Here is a 19215-nt window from a genome sequence, read left to right as displayed (position 1 = left end):
CAGACTTACCTTAACAGGGTCATAACACTGTAATGATTTAAGTGTTCCTTTCCGGCACTATACTAAGTTCTTTCGGTGCAAGTATGTTTCCCCCCTTTGCATCTCAAAGGGGAAACACAGTGCCTGGAACATAGCAGACACTCATTCAATAAATATTTGTTCAAAGAATAAACGAGGGAAAAAAAAAATAAATCAATCAGTTGCGCGGACAATGTAAGTGCATCGTAGACTTCGGCCATCAGAGGGCGCCAGCGCACCTCGGCTGGTGCGCAGGCGCGCAGGGAGGGCGGGCACGGCGGCAGCGGCAGAGGCGGTGGCGGCGGCGGTCGTGGCTGCGGCCGGGGGAAGTGAATGGTTTTACCCAGAGGGCCCTGCGCCGCCTTTCTCCGCTGGCACCGGCGCCGCTCCCTGCTCCTCCTTCCCGGCCATGGCGTTCACGTTCGCGGCCTTCTGCTACATGCTGGCGCTGCTGCTCACCGCCGCGCTTATCTTCTTCGCCATCTGGCACGTGAGTAGCGGGGTCCGGGGGAAGGAGGGCGAAGAGGCGGCGCAGCTTCTTCACGCCCGGGGTCGGCGGCTGTCCGGGCGGCGACGGCCCCCGTTGGTCCGTCCGCACGCCAGGGGCTGGGGCCAAGGCGGGGCAGGCGGCGCGGCCAGGGCTCCGTGCGCCCCTTGTCTGCAGGCCGGGGGCTGCAGGTCGGGGAGGAGCCGAGGCGTGTGGTGGCCCCGTGGATGCATCCGCTGTGTCCCCGAACAGGCCGCGCGCGCGCAGCTACTCCTCCCTGGATGGGTGGGGCGGCCGTGGTCCCGCCGGGCCCTGCGGGACAGCGCTTCGCTGGCGCGGACCCTCCGCGGGCCCGGGGCTCCGCGTCTCCGCATCCCGGGGAGATGTGAAGGGCGCACGGAGGCATGCTGCGTGCTTAGCGGGAATGAAGTTTGCCAAATTACTATTATTTAGTCACATTGTCTGTCTTTTCGGGTTTCCGCAGGAGTGTGGCCCAAATGAGATAGTATAGCCTACTTTAGATGAATTTCCATTGCTGGTTTCAGCACTTGTTGGGTACTTTTCGAGTAGAATGACTTTCTTTTTTTTCAGATTCTGTTTCCTTGTGAACTTTGATGCAGATTGGATTGATTACTTTGTTGACTGCATCTCCGAACTTTTCCCCTAAATGATACTTTGACCGCCAGAGTTTCTCAAGAGACAGCCTTCTTTTCAGGGTAGCTGGATTTAGTAGAGATAGTTTTAATTTGATTTTGAAAATGCTCAGAAATCTTAAATTTTCCTAGGGCATTTTTTTTTTTTTCTTTTTACTCACATCATGCCGCAGGATTGAAGCACATCTTTACTGCTTCCTGTAAGGAACAAGGAATTTTCCCTGACAGTTCTATAACAGATTTCGAAGGATTCTTGTTTCTCTAGCACAAAATGAGAAGCAGCCTTCTGGAAATCAGCATTCATTAAAACATTTATCTTATATTTGCTTCTGCCGTCATATCCTTTTAGTACCTTTTAGGATATTAGTCTTCATTTGAATGATTGGACACGTTCAGTCTCATGTAACTTTTAAGTCCTGTGTCATCAGCCCTATAACAAGGATTTCTTATGGAACATACAGGGGAAGCGTGATTTAAATAGCGGTGTCTTGTAAAAAAAAATCTCAAAAGTAGAATGATATCACAAATTACTCTCTTTTGCTAAAGAGTGTGATTGTTTATAATTATTTTTTTTATTAAAAAAATTTTAATGTTTGTTTATTTTAGAGAGAGAGAGCGAGCAAGCAAACAGGCCAGGGGCAGAGAGAGAGGGAGACACAGAATCCGAAGCAGCCTCCAGGTCCTGGGCTGTCAGCACAGAGCCTGATGCGGGGCTCAAACTCACCAACCTCAAGATCATGTCCTGAGCCGAACTGACTGAGCTACCCAGGAGCCCCTGTTAATAATTATGTTAGAACCCAACTGCTTGTATAGTGGGGAATGCTTACTTAGGTAGGCTGTTAAGTAATTCCTCCCTCAAAATGCTTGTGGGTAGGAACCGATAAATTAAGAGCGTTTTAGTCTCTTTGATGGAAGAACAATAAATAAAGATAATTTCGGATGCAAACTAGCTCCACTTTAGTAAGCCTTTGGTGGACGTGAAATGTGTGATTCCCTTTCATTTGTATATGTGGATTTAAGTCACTTCCTGCTTGATGGATACTTTGTTTTTTGAGATGGTAAGGATTCTGAGAAGAGAACTGTGGATGGCCACGTTTACATTTTGAACCAGGTTGTGTTTAGCTTAAGGAATACCTGAACTGAATTTTTAAAAAAATGGGTAATTTAGTTTCAGCTTTGAAGTGAATATATGTCCGGGTGAGCTAGATAATTTTAAGTCCTGTTACAGAATTTAAAAAAATTTTTAAGACTTCATTTGTACTCCACAGTGTACAGAGAGCCTTTCCTTAAGGATTTCTTAGTCCAGAGTATTATACATCCTTTGGGAACAAATTGAAAATTCCAAAATATATAGTTTAATTTTTTGTTAACTACATAAGGTTAACTACATAACCTTCAGTTTATCTTCTTAGGTAGTTTTAAGTATCAGAAGACTCATTTGGAAATTTCAGTTAGAAATTCAAAGAATCCTGTTTACATTAACTGTTGTATGGAGGTTATTTTTTGAGTTGATGGTTACATCTCTCTGTTTGGTCCTAATTCATGTGATTGATGCTCTGTAGGGAGTAGAGTTGGGAGCATAGATTTGTTTGAACAAAAATCATTCCAAAGACAGGCATCAAATTTGAAGGTATCCTGAATTGCATAGTTTGGTATCTTTAGGAATATATCTGTTTTGTTTTTGCTCTTGGGGGGAAATTTTGTGAACGTGTTTGTCCAGGCACACAGTAACAAAAGATATGAAAACCACTAGGTTAAGAATCTTTTCAGGGGCGCCTGGGTGGCTTGGTCGGTTAAGCGTCCGACTTCGGCTCAGGTCATGATCTCATGGTCTGTGAGTTTGAGCCCCACATCGGACTCTATGCTGACAGCTCAGAGCCTGGAGCCTGTTTCAGATTCTGTGTCTCCCTCTCTCTCTGCCCCTCCCCCTGCTCATGCTCTGTCTCTCTCTGTCTCAGAAATAAATAAACGTTAAAAAAAAAAATTAAAAAAAAAAAAGAATCTTTTCAGAAGAGTTTTGAAAACTCCAGCTTGTAGCACTCATTGCAGTAACGCACTCGTTAAAAGATCCCTTGAAATCACCTGAACAAAATGTCCAAAGGAGTTAGTTTTAAAACATAAGTTTTATACTCTGCTGTTAAATTGGATCTTTGTTATAGGCAAGTAATTTTATTTGCAATGACAGTCCTTATCTTGATCTTTATTATTAAGATGCACTGGGGGTGTATCACAACAAATGTCAGGTATTTGACTAATATCCATAAGTAATCAGAAATTAGTATCTTCTAATTGTACATTTATATTTTTAGCATTTATATGTGTTAGGGTTTATTAGCAAAGGCAAATGCCTTTTGGTGAGTTCTGTATTTTTTTAAGCTAGGGCTCTCCACCCCTTCCCCCCCCCCCCCCCCCCCCCGCCTTTCATTCAATAAATATTGACTGAACACTTAAGTATGTGCTAGTACCAGGGACATAGCAGTGAATACAGCAAAAAATTTTTGCTGTCATGGAGTTTACATTTTAATTATTTTTCTTCTATTCGTATTTTACTTATAATTTTTTATTTGATCAGGTTGTTGAGTTTTATAAAATTTTAGAACATTTAAAAAAAAAGATCTTTTTATGAAGTGAAGAACTTTAACAGGGAAATAAACTAGCATAGTGAAAGCTAGAAATACAGAACTCCATTGATCACTGGTAATATTGAGTTAACACTGTCTCACATACGAGGATACTATTCCTAACCTACCAGAGGAAGGGCACCAAAGGAAAGGTTCTCTGTCCCCTAGATGACCAGTGACAGCAGCTAAAGTAGCTCCCCCATAAACTTGGTGCTTTTGGCTTCTTATTTTGAGTGGTATGTTGCCCTTATTTTGATTTTTCAGTACATTTTGACTTTGAAGGTATGTGTTAAGTGACCCTAAATGTTATAGCCACATTTCTCCAGATGTAGACAGAAACATTCTTGCCATATATTTTATAAGTGGATGAGATCTTTCTCCCCTATTGCATTTATACCTGTTTGGCTCATCACACCATGAGAAGCTGGTCTTACCTGGGTTACCCTTCAGTTTTTAGTTTGGTGACCCTAATGAAACCACCCGCAAGTGGTAGGAATATGCATATGACACAGAAGGAGGTCAGACTGATCACTTTTATCGTGGCCTTGAACAGGGCTGCTTTTGCTTATATGATGCCTTTAGGTACAATAGAACAAAGTTCTGCTCCCTGTTGGGGCAGAATAATGAGAAGAATCCTCCTCCTGATTGGACACAGGCTCTCAGTGCAGAGCCTGGTGTAGAGCCCATGACCACAGGAGCACGGGCTGGCTTTGAGCTTCCACCTGGCCCTGGCCTTTTGTCTCTTGCAGAAATTGCATGACAGTATGTGGCGATTTTGGCCACGAAGTTTGAAAATCATTTGGTGTTCCTCTATCCTGAGGCTGTTTCTTGTATTTCCAAATTGAAGTAGGACTTTGAAATGTGGGCACAAATGGGGGAACAGACTGAAGCATGTGAGCCCATCTCTGGTGTCCCACTGAATTCTGTGACCAGAGCAGGGCATACACAAATGATGAAAAATACTTCACCCTGAGGGGCACACAGACCTGTACATAAATACTTCAGTGTGAGAAATGCCATATTGGTGGCATTATAAAGTCCTGTGCTATGTGGATATTAGAGTGGCATGCAGTTATTTTGGCCCAAGGGAGTCAGGGTAACCTACAGAGAGGAGCCAACATAGGAAGAGGGTTTTTATAATGAAGAGTTTTTGTAAATAGTTGTGGGTGAAGGAAAAAATAATCTCAAGAAGAAAGAATAAGTTGAACAGAGGCACTGAAAAATTGAAAATTGAAGATATTTATTATAGTAGTATAAGATCATTTAAATGATACTAATATGAACATGTTTTCAGTTATTTAAATCTGATTCTGGTTATTAGCACATAGTGAATTTACTGTAAATTGGTACATGTAGTATACCCTACTTTTGCTTTTGTTTTATTAACTGAATTTAATTATCATTTGATGATGGGGCAGGTTTGTGGCTGTATTGTAATAAAGTGAGAGGTCCTAACTATTTTAATTTTATTTTAGATTATAGCATTTGATGAACTGAAGACTGATTACAAGAATCCCATAGACCAGTGTAATACCCTGAATCCTGTAAGTTATAATAAAGGATTTTTCTGTAGATTTTTAACCTGTTTTTGCTTTTAACTTGATATAATTTAAAAATGGCCAATATTCTCAGTAGCATGATATAGTTGTACTTTTTTTGAGTAGGCAGAATTTACAAAAATATTCTTTTTCCTGCTTGACTATTCTGACTATTATTAATCTGCTGGTGATCTTGTCAGCTGTCATACTAACATTCTTCCAATCTGCTTTTTACATTGTCGGCCAAAGACAATTGAAAAGGTCAAAAAGATTAAAAGAGTCAAAATTGCATTAAAGGTGTGTACTGCTTTTTAGTTTAATGTTTTAATGCTACATTCATTTCATGGGGAGGGTTAGGGCATTTGTATCTGTAAAGTGTTCTGTTCGGTGTGCTCATTTATATGCCTGTTGAGGTTTATGATTTCATGAAGTTTCTTACTTTATGCAAATGTTTGCTTGCTGGCCCAGTCAAGTAGGGAAAGCTGTTAAATGCTTATGCATTTCTGAAATGTTATAGCCATAGGCACTTCTATATTACATTATTTGGTTCAGTGTTTGAAAGTTGGTTAACATACAATGACTTTAATAGATGGTAAGGTTATTCTTATGTTGTGACTTACTGTGAGGTAGCCCGGAAGTGGAGTCTTCAGGAGCATGTCTACTTTTTTTTTTTTTGGTTATGTCTATTCTGGAATTAATTTTTCACTCTTTTTAGGTGGATAGCTCTGTCCTTAGGCTCTGGACTCATGCTGCCAGAATTTTATGGATAATAATTTATGTACAAATGTCTACATAGTTATTTCTGGTATATATCCACTCTCAATTTCTAAAACAGCCTCGTCTTACACTAAGTTCTGAGCTCTGATGGATTTAGTTATAATGCGGATCGGCTCCATTGTGCTTAGGGGTTTTTATACATATTTTTTGACTTCATTTAGTTCCCTCATTTAGGAAGATTTCACCTTTAGCCTGTAGGTGTGATTTTGCCTAACTGGTCAGAAACTGAAAGGTTGTTTGAAAGCAGTGGGTACGTCTTCAAGAATACAATAATACAATAATTCATCTTTAAAAGTTACTTAATGAAGATGAAAACTTGTGTAGACTTGAGTTGTATAAAACTGTAAGGCACTAGCATGCTAGAAGGATTTTTTGGGGGAAAGATCTATAAAGTTAGTTTGCTACTTTATCATTGTTTCCTAGATAAATATGAGTGATGGAATAGTTTTCTAGCTTGTCTTTAAAGAACTGCTACAGTAAGACTATTTAGGGACAATTAACAGTGTTAACTTACTGGCTCTTTCTCTGCTGTTAGGAAACAAAAGAGGAGATGAGTCTGCTTTCTCATTGGAAAGTAACAATGATCATTGTAAAATATTTTAACCCACTGTTGAAACTAATTGTTACCAAGAAATTAAGAAACCAAAATTTGTGTATTAATGACAGTTTATTAATAATATTCTATCTTCTTTGGCTTCTCATTACTTCAAATAACCAAAAAATGATGAGGATGAGAATAGCTGAAATCAGATGAGGGCTTTCCTGGGCACCAGGCTCTGTGCTAAGCATCTCTACTTGGGATTTTTCTTTCAGTGCTTGTGACAGTCCTAAAGGGTAGGTGTATTGTTATTCTCATGAATAGGAGGATAGGCTGAGGCTTAGCCAGGTTGAAGCACTTTACTAACAAGATCAAACAGCTAAGGTAGAACCAGAATTTGAACCCAGACCTCCACATTTTTAAGTTCAAGCTTTGGTGTTTCCCTAATTTATTGTAAATTTAAGAGGGACTAATTTCATTTTTACATATAACGTGTGATTTCTGACTCTTCTTCGTGGAAGGAAATTCTCACCTTAAAAAGATAACTTGCTTGGGACACCCCGATGTGGCATAGATTGGGAGTTTTTATACCAGCACAAGTTGCATTCTGGGTAGGGTGCCGATAATTGGCTTGCTAGCAGTGCATCTGACAGTTTTCCCTATTTAAAGTTTGTTTTGACAATTCTGCCAAAGTATGGGGGAAGACAAATATTCTATGTTAAAATGTGAACCTTAACTAGAGAATGTTACGATTTGCATGTTAAGTATTATCATTTCAGCCATATTTGTGTGAGGAATTTTTTTCTGGATACTAGTTTTTGTGTAAACATTGGTTCCTAAATGGAATAATTTTTGTGCCACTTACCAGGAAATTTCACCATTAAAGAATGATTGGAGTGGGCTGGTTTTTGTAAGAGATGTGTAATAAAAGTGTCTGGATTTTTTTGAGATGAAGGGAGTGTGGCATTGTTTCATATTAGAACTGGAAGAGTTGCAGATTATCTTTATTATCCCTCTTACTAAAGTCTATTGTTAAGAGCAGTAGAGATCATGCTTTCTAAATCATTTTCTCCCCATATCTCAGTTTGGAATTGTAGGATGAAAACTTGGATGATTTGTATTGTTACCTATCACTTGGCTTTAAAGAGCTGAAGTACTTATTATAAGGAAAAGAAAAATCCTGTAATTTACACGAGTATTATAAACAGCTCTAGTGGAACTCCTAATATAGTGTATCTTTTTCTTGGTCTGTCCTGGTTGTAGTCTTTGTGTTTCAAAGATTTCCTGTGGACCTTTTCTTGTTTTCTTGCAGATGTTTAATTTTGATCTTAATTAAATGGTGGCTTAATGGTTCGTGTTATTTACAAGTTTATATACATACACAGAGTTTATTATATTAAGTTTGTAGAAAATATCTGGTTAGTGGTATAGATTAGTTGGTTTTACTGAGATTTCATTTAAAATATTCATGAAAAAACTTTGTTTTACAGTTTTGAAATGAAGAAAGTGATTTGGGAATAGTAGAAAGCAGGCTTGAATATGTAGTACAAATGCATTGTTTCTACAGCAATGGTTTCCTTTCAGTAAAGATCTGCTGATGTTGAGGATTCATATAATTTTACCTTGATACGATGTGAACATCTGAGAAACTGGCTTTGCATTTGTGACTCATAGGAAGTCCTTGGCCGAAACTTGAAATGAAATGTTTGGGACTTTAAATAAGAGTCATTAGGCTGAAATCTTTAGGATGAGAAAGGCAATTAAAACTAAAGCATGAATTCTTGGTTATTTTATAAAAAGTATTTCTCTTCAATTAATTTTTCTCTACAATCAAACAAATTATTTTGTTTTTGAGTTCTGAGCTTCTACTGGTCTGCTGTGCCTGTAGTAGTTCATTGGAAAACAGGCTTAAAAGAAACGGGAAGGCCATGTAAAATCAGAGCTCAGGAACTAGGGAAATTTCCAATTTTATGGTTCAGAACTCTGTCTTTTCCCTCCTACATTGCAGAATGCACATTGTTTGCATCTGTGTATATTAGTGTTCTTCCCCCTATGACTGTGCTGAGATTATTGGCTTTTGGCTTTCCGTTGAAAAATGACTTTTGTGGTAATGTGATGTGGTTTGCTAAATATTGTATATGTAGCATTCCTGGTTTCTGTTAAAAGCTTTAAAACATTAGTGTGTAAAATATTCTAAAGGGAACTTTTGTTTTTGTGGATTTTTTTTTTTTTTTGTATCATGTTGCATGAGATCAGATACCTCATTTTTATATTTTTATCATTGTTGAATGGTGGGAAGTATTCCAAGTGATTAGCAAATAACTGAATAGTCTGGGTGGTAACTTTGTATAATTTAACCTGTTACTGTAAGAATTTGAATTTTAAATTTTAAGTTCTATTTATTTTCTTAGCGCAAGCTATATCATCTGGTCAGTTTGCTTCTAATTCTGCTTTTGGTAAAAATTTAAATATGGAAACAACACTTAGCATCTTTCATCCCTGATTCTAAGAAAACAGTGATTTTGCATTATGGGAACTTGGTTGCCACCTGCTTTCCAACAGCATTTGACTTAATGCCAAGGCATTTTGATAACTGCCTTGTATTTTTCTTCCAGCTCGTACTTCCAGAGTACCTCATCCATGCTTTCTTCTGTGTCATGTTTCTTTGTGCAGCAGAATGGCTTACGCTGGGTCTCAATATGCCCCTCTTGGCATACCATATTTGGAGGTAAAACAGATATATTTCTAATACTTTTCCTAATTATATCTTACTTATACTATGGTTATCTTACATGCTAGTCACCTAAATGAAAACTGAAAATTAGTTGGCATTTATTTTAAGTTTATTTCGGATAGAGAAAGAGACAGAGTGTGAGTGGGGGAGGGGCAGAGAGAGAAGCAGGCTCCAGGCTCTGAGCTGTCAGCATAGAGCTCAACGTGGGGCTCTACCTCACTGACTGCGAGATCATGACCTGAACTGAAGTCAGGTGCTCAACTGACTGAGCCACCCAGGCGCCCCAATTAGCATTTATTTTAAAAATCAAGTAGATGAACAAATAGCTGTTTAAATACCTTTTATGACACTTACTTTGTTAATCTTTAGAAGTGTTTTTCAAAAAGTGAGGTTTAATTTGGATACAGTTATGTGTGCAACTCTGAAGCCCTATCCCTGCCTGTTACCCCTGCACCTCCCAAGGAGAGCAGTGATCTCTGTGAACTTGAATTAATTTTGCCCATCTTTGAATTTCATATAAATCAAAATGTACAGTGTGTTTAACTTCTTTCTCCATTTTTACTTTATGATTTTAAATTTGGTTGTTTATAAAATATGTTCATATTTTATAACTTTTAAGGTATGTCAGAGCTACATAATAGAGTTAGAGGTTTTTTGTTTTTTCTTTAATAGGCACGTTAAAATCTCATTGCTCTTCATTTTAGGAAATAGGCTGAAAAAGTGTTTAGGAGTAAAGTGATACCACATCTGTGACTGAGTTTGAAATAGTTTTTTTTTTTGAGAAAAACATGCATATTTGGAGCTAGAACAAAAAAGAGAAGGGTAGAGCTGTGTGGTTAATGTGAATATCTTGGTGAAGTGTTCTTTTCTGTAAGTCTAAAATTACGTTAAAAGAAAAAGTTAAGAGAAAAAAAACCCTTAATTTTTTATAGTTATTGTTCTTTTTCTTGTATTTATGAAAGTATAGGGCAGACCAGATGTGGCCTAAATAACTGTCCTGTTCTCATTTAGGGGCTCATTTATTTATTTTAAAGTTTATTTATTTGGGGAGAGAGAGAGTGTGCACATGTGCACGCACACGAGCAGTAAAGGGGCAGAGAGAGAGGGAGAGAGAGAATCCCAAGCAGGTTCCAGTGCAGAGCCCAACACAGGGCTCGATCCCATGAACCATGAGATTATTACCTCTGCCAAAATCAAGAGTCAGATACTTAATTGACTGAGCCACCCAGGCGCCCCTAGGGGCTCTTGTTTTAAAATTAAGATGATAAGAGGAAAGAACTCCACCCTGGAACTAAAAGCACTCTTCCCTGTGTGGACTGCCTCTCATTGTAACAAATGTTATTTGAGGAGAAAAACCCTCCTTCCCGTCCTTTTTGGAGTGGCTAATGGACTGTGTTTATTGCAGGTATATGAGTAGGCCAGTGATGAGTGGACCAGGACTCTATGACCCTACAACCATCATGAATGCAGACATTTTAGCGTATTGTCAGAAAGAAGGCTGGTGCAAATTGGCTTTTTATCTTCTAGCATTTTTTTACTACCTATACGGGTGAGTTTAAAAAAGAAAATGAATATATGATTTCACTTTGCTGCCTAAAAAGTTTGTAGGCATTACGGTCTTAACACCTTAAAATCCACCTGAAGAATAACTCAGCGTCTTGAATGGTGGTAACTGCTAATGGCACAGTGCACACCAGCAAATGCACACACGTTGAATATGAATAAACTGGTACTTGTCGGGACACCCAGCTGGTGTGCGGTCAGAGTCAGAAAGTTTGGTCAGGGGTGCTGCTTCCTAAGTTTTCAGACACGGTAATCCTCATTGTCTGTGCAAAGTGATGGCATTGAGAAGATTGCAAAAAAAAAGTGTGAGTTTGCCAAAATGTTTGTGCTTGGCTTCACCATGTCTCTTGCCATGGTGTTTTACTTTGTATCATTCTTTACAAACTGTATGCTCTGCCCTTTATTTTATGGCTTGCTTCATCCGAATGGGAGCATGAAAGAAACAGGTCTTTCCTATGTGATGGTGCAGCGATCGACTCCTCTCCCCTTATAGCCATGATGGACTGCATCATTCCTCTAGGCCAGCAGTCCTTGACCTTGGCACTGTTGACATTTTGGACTGGATAAATCTTTGTTGTGGGGGCTGTCCGTGCATTGTGGGATGTGTAGCAACATCCCTGGCCTCTACCCAGTAGATGCCAGTAACGCCTGCTCTTCTGCAGTCACCAAAACCAAGAATGCCTCCAGACAGTGCCAGATGCCCTCTGCGGGGCGCAGTCAGACCTGGGTGAGCACCACCGCCCTAGGTGTACTGGAGATGGAATAAAATGGCTGCTTATTAAAATGAGGGAAGGGGCACTCTCACATGTGGGATTGTATTTCTTTAAACTGCACCAGTATACTTTTCTCATCTTTTATTGATATTCAGCCAGAGAGAACAGTTCCAACTGATTTCCAAAACAGGAAGAAAGTTGGCCATGTAAGATGGAATTGTATTCATTAAGCTGCTTTCTTATTCCCTCTTCTTTTTGTTACTGGAGAACTTGCTGAGTATTAGATGGTAGGTTTATATTCATGTTTCTCTTTACGTTTTATGTTTCCATTACGGAAAATGATGAATGAAGTGCTAGGCTGAAATTCATGGAAAAGATATGTTTATGCTTTTAGAGGTTATACCTGTGAACATGAGTATCCATTAGTGCATCTACAGACGTTCATTTATGAAACAGAGATAGTGAATAAGTTCTAAACAGCAAAATGCCATGTGTCATTTTCATTTCCTGTTAGTTTTCATTTTTTCAGTTTCTTTAACAAATAACTGGAACAGTGCTGGCATATAGTGGTACTTGAGACATATTTGTTGAAAGAAAGAAAAGAAATGAATGATTGAATAAATGAGAAAATCAGAGATGTGCACTTGTGGGCATGTGGTGGCTCTATGTCGTTTCATTTCTGCTTTAAGTTGTTTGTCAAGTTTGCTCAACTCTTTGCTTTGTATATCCAGTTAGAGACCCATGCTTTGGAACCATGCCTTTCCCACCTTACTCTGGTAGAGTTGGTCTGAATCAAATGGTTATTTTTTATTTTGCTCACTTGAGCCCTTTTCTTTTTTAACCCTCTTGCTGTTGCCTAGAGCCTTTCTCTGATGGGAAAGTTCCTTAAGTCACCATTCCCATCTGTAAAATGGGGATGATAATGGTACCCAACTCCTAGGACTGCTTGGAGGATTCAGCGAGGTCACGTACATAAAAGACCTAGTGGAGGGCCTGGCATGAAGTGAGCCCTTGCGAGATGCTCACTGCTATTATTAGACGACTCCAGAGCAGTGCACTGTTTGGATGGCTTCTCTAAGCTCTGATCCCCTATTAAGCTTTCAGCTGTGCTGTTCTGTTTGCTAAAATTGGAAAGAAAATAGGAGACAACCACAGCACAAGCACTGAGCCAAGTCCTACCTTAGGCAAAAGTCCATAAATGCAAATTAAGATTGTCTCGTGAACTGGTCATTGGTCTTTTCATTTTCTGTGGTGGTGTGATACCATAAACTAGTTGGCTGTGTAAAGCAGACTCAACTTTTTGGTGCTTTTTGTTTTTATAATTAGGAACGTTTGAATTAATAGGCTTTTTCTTCTTTTCAGCATGATCTATGTTTTGGTGAGCTCTTAGAACAACACACAGAAGAACTGGTCCAGTAAGTGCATGCAAAAAGCCACCAAATGAAGGGATTCTATCCAGCAAGATCCTGTTTCCAAGAGTAGCCTATGGAATCTGATCAGTTACTTTAAAAAATGACTCCTTATTTTTTAAATGTTTCCACATTTTTTGCTTGTGGAAAGACTGTTTTCATATGTTATACTTGGATAAAGAATTTAAATGGAATTACGTATAAATTAATATAAAATGATACCTCTGGTGTTGACAGGTTTGAACTTGCACTCCTTAAGGAACAGCCATAATCCCTTGAATGATTGCATTAATTATTGACTATCCTTAGTCCATTGGAAGCTTTTGTTTATAGGAACTTGTAGGGCTCATTTTGGTTTATTGAAGTGCCATCTAATTATAAATTAGCTGTAGATATCAGGTGCTTCTGATGAACTGAAAATATATATCTGACTTGTGGGAAACTTCATGGGTTTCCTCATTTATCATGTATGTGATTATATATGGACACATTGACAAAATAAGAAGAGTGGGATTTTCTCCCCTTCAACTTGAATATTATCCCTGTATATTGCATGAGTGAGAGATTTCCCATTATTTCCATCAGAGTAATATACTTGCTTTAATTCTTAAGCATAAGTGAACATGATATAAAAATATATGCTGAATTACTTGTGAAGAATGCATTTAAAGCTATTTTAAATGTGTTTTAATTTGTAAGACATTACTTATTAAGAAATTGGTTATTATACTTAATGTTCTAATCTGGTGGTAAAGGTATTCTTAAGAATTTGCAAGTACTTTAGATTTTCAAAACTGAATGAGAGAGAACATTGTATAACCATCCTGCTGTTCCTTTAGTGCAATACAATAAAACTCTGAAATTAACTTATTTTCAGTGCATTGTTTTAAAGATTACAAATAGCTATTTCTTACACTTGCTTAATCCATAATAAAGACATATTACTGTCAGTTTTTAAAAAAACTAGTAGAGTATTACATTGTGTGTGTGTGTGCGTGTTTTTTTTTTTTTAATACTGTGCCCAGATCTAAAAAGAATGTTTAAAATTTTTTTTTTAACATTTATTTATTTTTTGAGACACAGAGACATAGCATGAGTGGGGGAGGGGACAGAGAGAGAGGGAGACACAGAATCTGAAGCAGGCTCCAGGCTCCGAGCTGTCAGCACAGACCCTGATGCTGGGTCTCAAACTCGAGAACCACAGAGATCGTGACCTGAGTGAAAGTTGGATGCTCAACTGACTGAGCCACCCAGGTGCCCCTAGAAAGGAATGTTTTTAAATGGCTAAACACATTACTCTGTGTTGTCACTTGACAAGATTCATAAACATTGATGCCACAGCATCATCATTTTTTGTAACCAGTTTAAAAAATTGTGGCATTTGAAGTGTTAACTTTGTTTTTCCTTTTTGACACAGCAGGTTTTAAGGAAAAATGACTCGTTAAATTCATTTTTGCTGCTGCTTGTAAGGCAGGTAAACTATGGCATGTTTTTGTAAGAATTCTTGTGCTTTATTTGGAATGAGGTAGTTAAGGCAATTGAAGATAGTGTAAGTGATTCAGAAGTTTCTTTTCTTTTTTTTTTTTTTTAATACTTATTTTTGGGAGACAGAGAGACAGAATGTAAGCAGGGGAGGGGCAGAGAGAGAGGGAGACACAGAATCTGAAGCAGGCTCCAGGCTCCGAGCTGTCAGCACAGTGCCCGATGTGGGGCTCAAACCCACAAACTGTGAGATCATGACCTGAGTCGAAGTCAGATGCCTAACCAACTGAGCCACCCAGGTGCCCCATTTTTTTTTTTTTTTCAGAAGTTTCTTAAACAAAAGATCAAAGAAAGAAAACCAGTATCTAGAAATTCCACTTAATAATCAAGGGAGTTTATGGATGAGTTTGTGGAATTCGTACTCTAAGAGTGCCTTGAATTAGATGCTGGTTGGTTAATCCTCTGCTAGCGAAAAAATGCTTCTCCACCTTTGAGAGTAGCCGTTAACATTTTGGGATTGCGTAGCAGGGTGAGTATGTGGAAGAAGAGAATGTAGAGCCAGAAGAGTGAGAACCAAACCATTTCATAACGAGACAAGCTTTAAAGACCTGTGTTTTGGGGTGCCTGGGTGGCTCAGGCAGTTAAGCGTCTGACTTCGGCTCAGGTCATGATCTCACGATTCGTGGGTTCAAGCCCGGCATCAGGCTCTGTGCTGACAGCTCAGACCCTGGAGCCTGCTTCAGATTCTGTCTCTCTCTCTCTCTCTCTCTCTCTGCCCCTCCCCTGCTTGCTTGCTTGTTCTCTCTCAAAAATAAATAAAAACATAAAAAAAAAATTTAAAGGCCTGTGTTTTATGGTCTGAAGGACACCTCAAGGGAGGTGAACTGTTGGTCAGCTCATGCAGAAAATTATTTATTGACCTGTTGCTAGGTACTAAAGATTCATGCTCTGAGTTTGAGCAGTTTCTAATCCAACTAATGATGTCAGCACCCACTCCTCATTTTTCTTTCTGGTTCACAAGTACTTTTGATCATGAGGGACCTTGCCGAGTCCAGATAGGTTTCCTGGAGCTGTTACTTTGGCATTCCTGTCAAAGTCTTTTCACAAGCCCTTGCTGTCTCCTAGCAAGTGCTACTTTCAAGTATTAAACCTTTTAATCATGTTTTCCTGATTATTCTCCACAATTCTGCAAGGTTTAATTAAGGCTGCAGTTTGTGGAAGCCACCTTCTCATGCTTCAAAAATTAGATTTGTAGTCCTTAGCTGATTCCTCAAAGGTGACGTGACTGCCAGTAAGGCTTACCCTTCTCAGGAATAGGCTGTTGGTTCCTAGGCATGGAGACTGTGCAAAGATTGAGTGCCTGGAAGCTCTCGTGATATCTACCCGTCTTTACCTTTTCCAGTGTTTTAGGAAAGTAAATTACTTATGAAGAGAAAGCGGAAACAAGATCCCTGCACAAGGCAGTCTCCTGCTGGCTCTTGTCCTTGCTCAGACTCCAGTGTGTTCCCCCCGTTTTATCTGTTTCAGCAGTCCTAGCCTTCTGTTATTCCTGCAGGTCCAGCTGCGGCCTAGTTAGCCTGGCGGCATAACCCTTCCAGCTTTTACCAAACTGCTCCCTGTGCAGTGACCGCTGTTTACTTAGGTAATTTTTTTTTTGCTTTGTTACAGTTACTTTTGCTATTATGTGGTTTGATTTATCTTTAAAGGGTTTTCCACCTTTCAGAAACCATTGTTGAATACCACTGTGCTGTGGTTTATATCTATACTGACAACTCTTTGTTGCTGTGGGTACTACAGATTCTCCTGAATTAAAAATCTTATGTAATAAATGTAGTCTGTTTAGCAGTTATTCTTTAGAGTAATAATATTATACCATGGAGTATGTCCCTTTAGTACTAAGGAAGTATAGGTGTAGAAACTTAGTAATGACGTTTGATGATTTTCACAATTGTAACTGGCATTTCCCACTTCTTGTCCCATGGTTGAGGAGAGTTGGGTCCCAGGCTTTGGACAAATGGCTAATTTGTTTGAAGTTTGAGGGTTGTTTTTCATGGGAAGGGGAAGTGATAGGAAATGACCAGACTTTTGACATGTGTCGGGTATTACGAAAGAATTTGAGAAGCCTCTTGGATTACATCATTAACTCCCTGACCTAGCAGTCAAGTTCAGATACCCAGATAATGGTCTTTCACAAAGCAACAAAGTACATGGAGGCTTGCAGTATGTGTGTCGTTTTAAGCCTGTTCAATATATTTAAGCCTGAGGACCACTCTTGCTAATAGCCCTCATAGAGCTCTTCTCTACTCTCCAAATCAACATATTTTGAAAATATGTCCAGTGTATGCATAGAAAGGAAATAGAAATGTAGAAACACTCTAAAAGTATGAAAAAACTTTCCTTGCTACATTTCTCTTTTCTTCCAATTATGTATTTATGAACAGTGCTCATGGAATATTCTTGCCATGGTACAAATAATGATTTCTTTGTATCTCTTACACCCTGCAGGAGTGTGAGCTTTCATTTTAGGTGTGGCTACGTCACAGCAGTGTGACGTATCCACACCCCTTCCCCCCCCCCCGGTTAAATAATATGTATTTAAAAGTATTCATGTAGTTTACTTATTTGTGTATCATTCAACACTCACAAATGTGCGTCCCTCAATAATCAGTTGTACAATTGTAAGTCAAATTTTGACATCAAAAATATTTTAAAACAGCTCTATTCAAAGAGGAAAGATAAAAATATTGATACCTGTCTAGCATTGTTCCTAAAAGTATGCAAAGTATGCATATTCATCCTTTGGGGAAGCTACTAATGTCAGTCTCAAATTATTTAAACTCTTGCTCAAACCAATCACTGATCTGTGGTCAGAGCAGCAGCCAGCGAGTCTTTGGTACCAGCAGTATAGCTCGGAAGATGACTCTGAACTGATACTTCAGAGTGATGCCAAGAGAAAAAAAAAATGTGGCTCTATTCCTGGATCTGTTGAATGGCTTTCTTAGAACACTTTCACTTTGATTAATTAAGAGTCCTAAAGCTAAATATCTAAAAGGAGTAAACAGCTCTGCTGCCTGTACTGCTTTTGGGAAGTAGTGTCAGCCATATAAAGTGACTGCTCTGTGGGACTGAAGGTTTTTTTATCCTACGTTAATTTTAGTAACGTGCATAGTGGACGTGGAGATGTAGAGAATGGGGTCACATGGACAATTAATTTTATTGTACAGTGCTTTTTCTAAACATTGAAATCTCTTTGCTTACCATGTTCATATATTCTGGAGAAGAAAAATTTCTTAAATAATAGGTTGATGACTAGGTAGACCCCTAAAACTACTGAGAGAAACATAGAATGTAGTTATCCATCTGTGCTCACGGTTTGTTAAAATCTAAGTTAGCCTGATCGGTGCTGTACCGCTGTCCAAAGAAAATGCCCTTAAGTAGCCCTACCTTAGAGCTTAATTTATTTTGCTTTTGTATGTTAAATAAAAACCATCTCAAATGTGGCCTTGTGTAGCTTATGGTTAATGGCTGAGTCTCTGTGTTAATTCAGTTTCAGCAGCTAACTCTGGCTTGTGTGTGACCAGGACTCTACCTTGTCTCTCTGCCCCATTGGTTTGAGGGCTGTTCCACAGGTTAGGTAGAGAAAATACTTTTCCAACTATGTGAAATTATATTCTTTTGAGTAGTGCCCCATTCCATGATTCTGTTATGGAATAACTGATGTTTTTCCTTAATACTTAGTATTAAAGTAGTTAAGCATTTTAAACATGGAAGGCTTAACTGGAATTTGCAGTAAAAATGAGAGAAGCATGCACTTGGGAAATTCATTTGATTATTAAAGGATTTGATTAATCCATGCCAACCTTTTTCTTCCACTTTCTTAAGTGTTCATGAATAAGCTTTATATTCCTATTGAGGAGAAGCAACATACAAGATTTGCTAGTATCAATTTCAGTGATTTCCTAAAGTTTAATAAGTATTGTGATTTGTAAATTGTTTTTGGTTGTAATACTGAAATCATGAGGAAGGTCAACCTATTATTGCAGCCTGTACTTACTTGAAAAAAATTTTTTCCACCTATAACTTTTGGCATTATTATCTTGGATTAGAAACCCCCACAGTTTAAAGATTCACATACTGGTATGATATGTGTGGTTCTCCCATCTTCCTTAGTATACTTACAAAACCTTAAGTTCTGAAATCAGTGTAGACATAAAAATATTAGAATACTGATTTTATATTCTAGAACATACTGGCTGTCTGGTCTGAAGTTCCCAAACAGCACTAGTAATTGTTCTGAAGTATTCCCCAATGAAATTAAAGCAGCAAGAGAAGTTTGAAACAGAAGAAAACTTTTGGCAATTAGATGATTATTCCAAAAGTTTTGATGTGAAATTTACTTTGTCTCGTGGGGAGGTGCCAGTCACAGCCAAGGGACTATTGCAGGTGATACGAAAGCCACCACTATCTGTGAAAATGTCCTTGTCTACAGTGCAAACAACTGTTCAACATTACATTTAAAGACAAAAAGACATATTCAGTAGCATAGGGTGAGGTGAGGGAGGGAATTAGAGACTGTTAATCTGTAGATAAGTGCTTTCTAACAGAAATGAAAGAGGGATTTAATTCATTCTGTGTAGTCCCTAGGGTAAAAAATGAGTGGTCTAAAAAGAGAGCACCTGTCT

The 19215-nt window shown here is 38.7% G+C and overlaps 1 protein-coding gene across 1 annotated transcript; it reads left to right on the top strand.

The window, feature by feature from the left end:
• The first annotated feature begins 307 nt into the window (after positions 1 to 307).
• CNIH1 (cornichon family AMPA receptor auxiliary protein 1) lies at positions 308 to 13921 on the top strand. The gene is made up of 5 exons (XM_042943274.1): positions 308 to 508; positions 5255 to 5323; positions 9248 to 9360; positions 10772 to 10915; positions 13005 to 13921. Exons 1-5 carry the CDS (start codon positions 428 to 430, stop codon positions 13030 to 13032), a joined length of 435 nt encoding a protein of 144 aa, XP_042799208.1. The 5' UTR covers positions 308 to 427; the 3' UTR covers positions 13033 to 13921.
• The last annotated feature ends 5294 nt before the right edge of the window (positions 13922 to 19215 follow it).

The sequence above is a fragment of the Panthera leo genome, chromosome B3, assembly GCF_018350215.1.
Source record: "Panthera leo isolate Ple1 chromosome B3, P.leo_Ple1_pat1.1, whole genome shotgun sequence".
In the NCBI taxonomy this organism is placed as follows: domain Eukaryota; kingdom Metazoa; phylum Chordata; class Mammalia; order Carnivora; family Felidae; genus Panthera; species Panthera leo.
This window is presented reverse-complemented; position numbering and strand designations above follow the sequence as displayed.

What these genes read in the sequence shown, in the direction of transcription:
- CNIH1 (XM_042943274.1), top strand. Translation starts at nt 428, where the DNA reads ATGGCGTTCACGTTCGCGGCCTTCTGCTACATGCTGGCGCTGCTGCTC. An exon ending in TTGGCATACCATATTTGGAG is followed by an intron (nt 9,361 to 10,771) that starts GTAAAACAGATA and finishes TGTTTATTGCAG; the next exon opens with GTATATGAGTAGGCCAGTGA. An exon ending in TTTTTTTACTACCTATACGG is followed by an intron (nt 10,916 to 13,004) that starts GTGAGTTTAAAA and finishes TCTTCTTTTCAG; the next exon opens with CATGATCTATGTTTTGGTGA.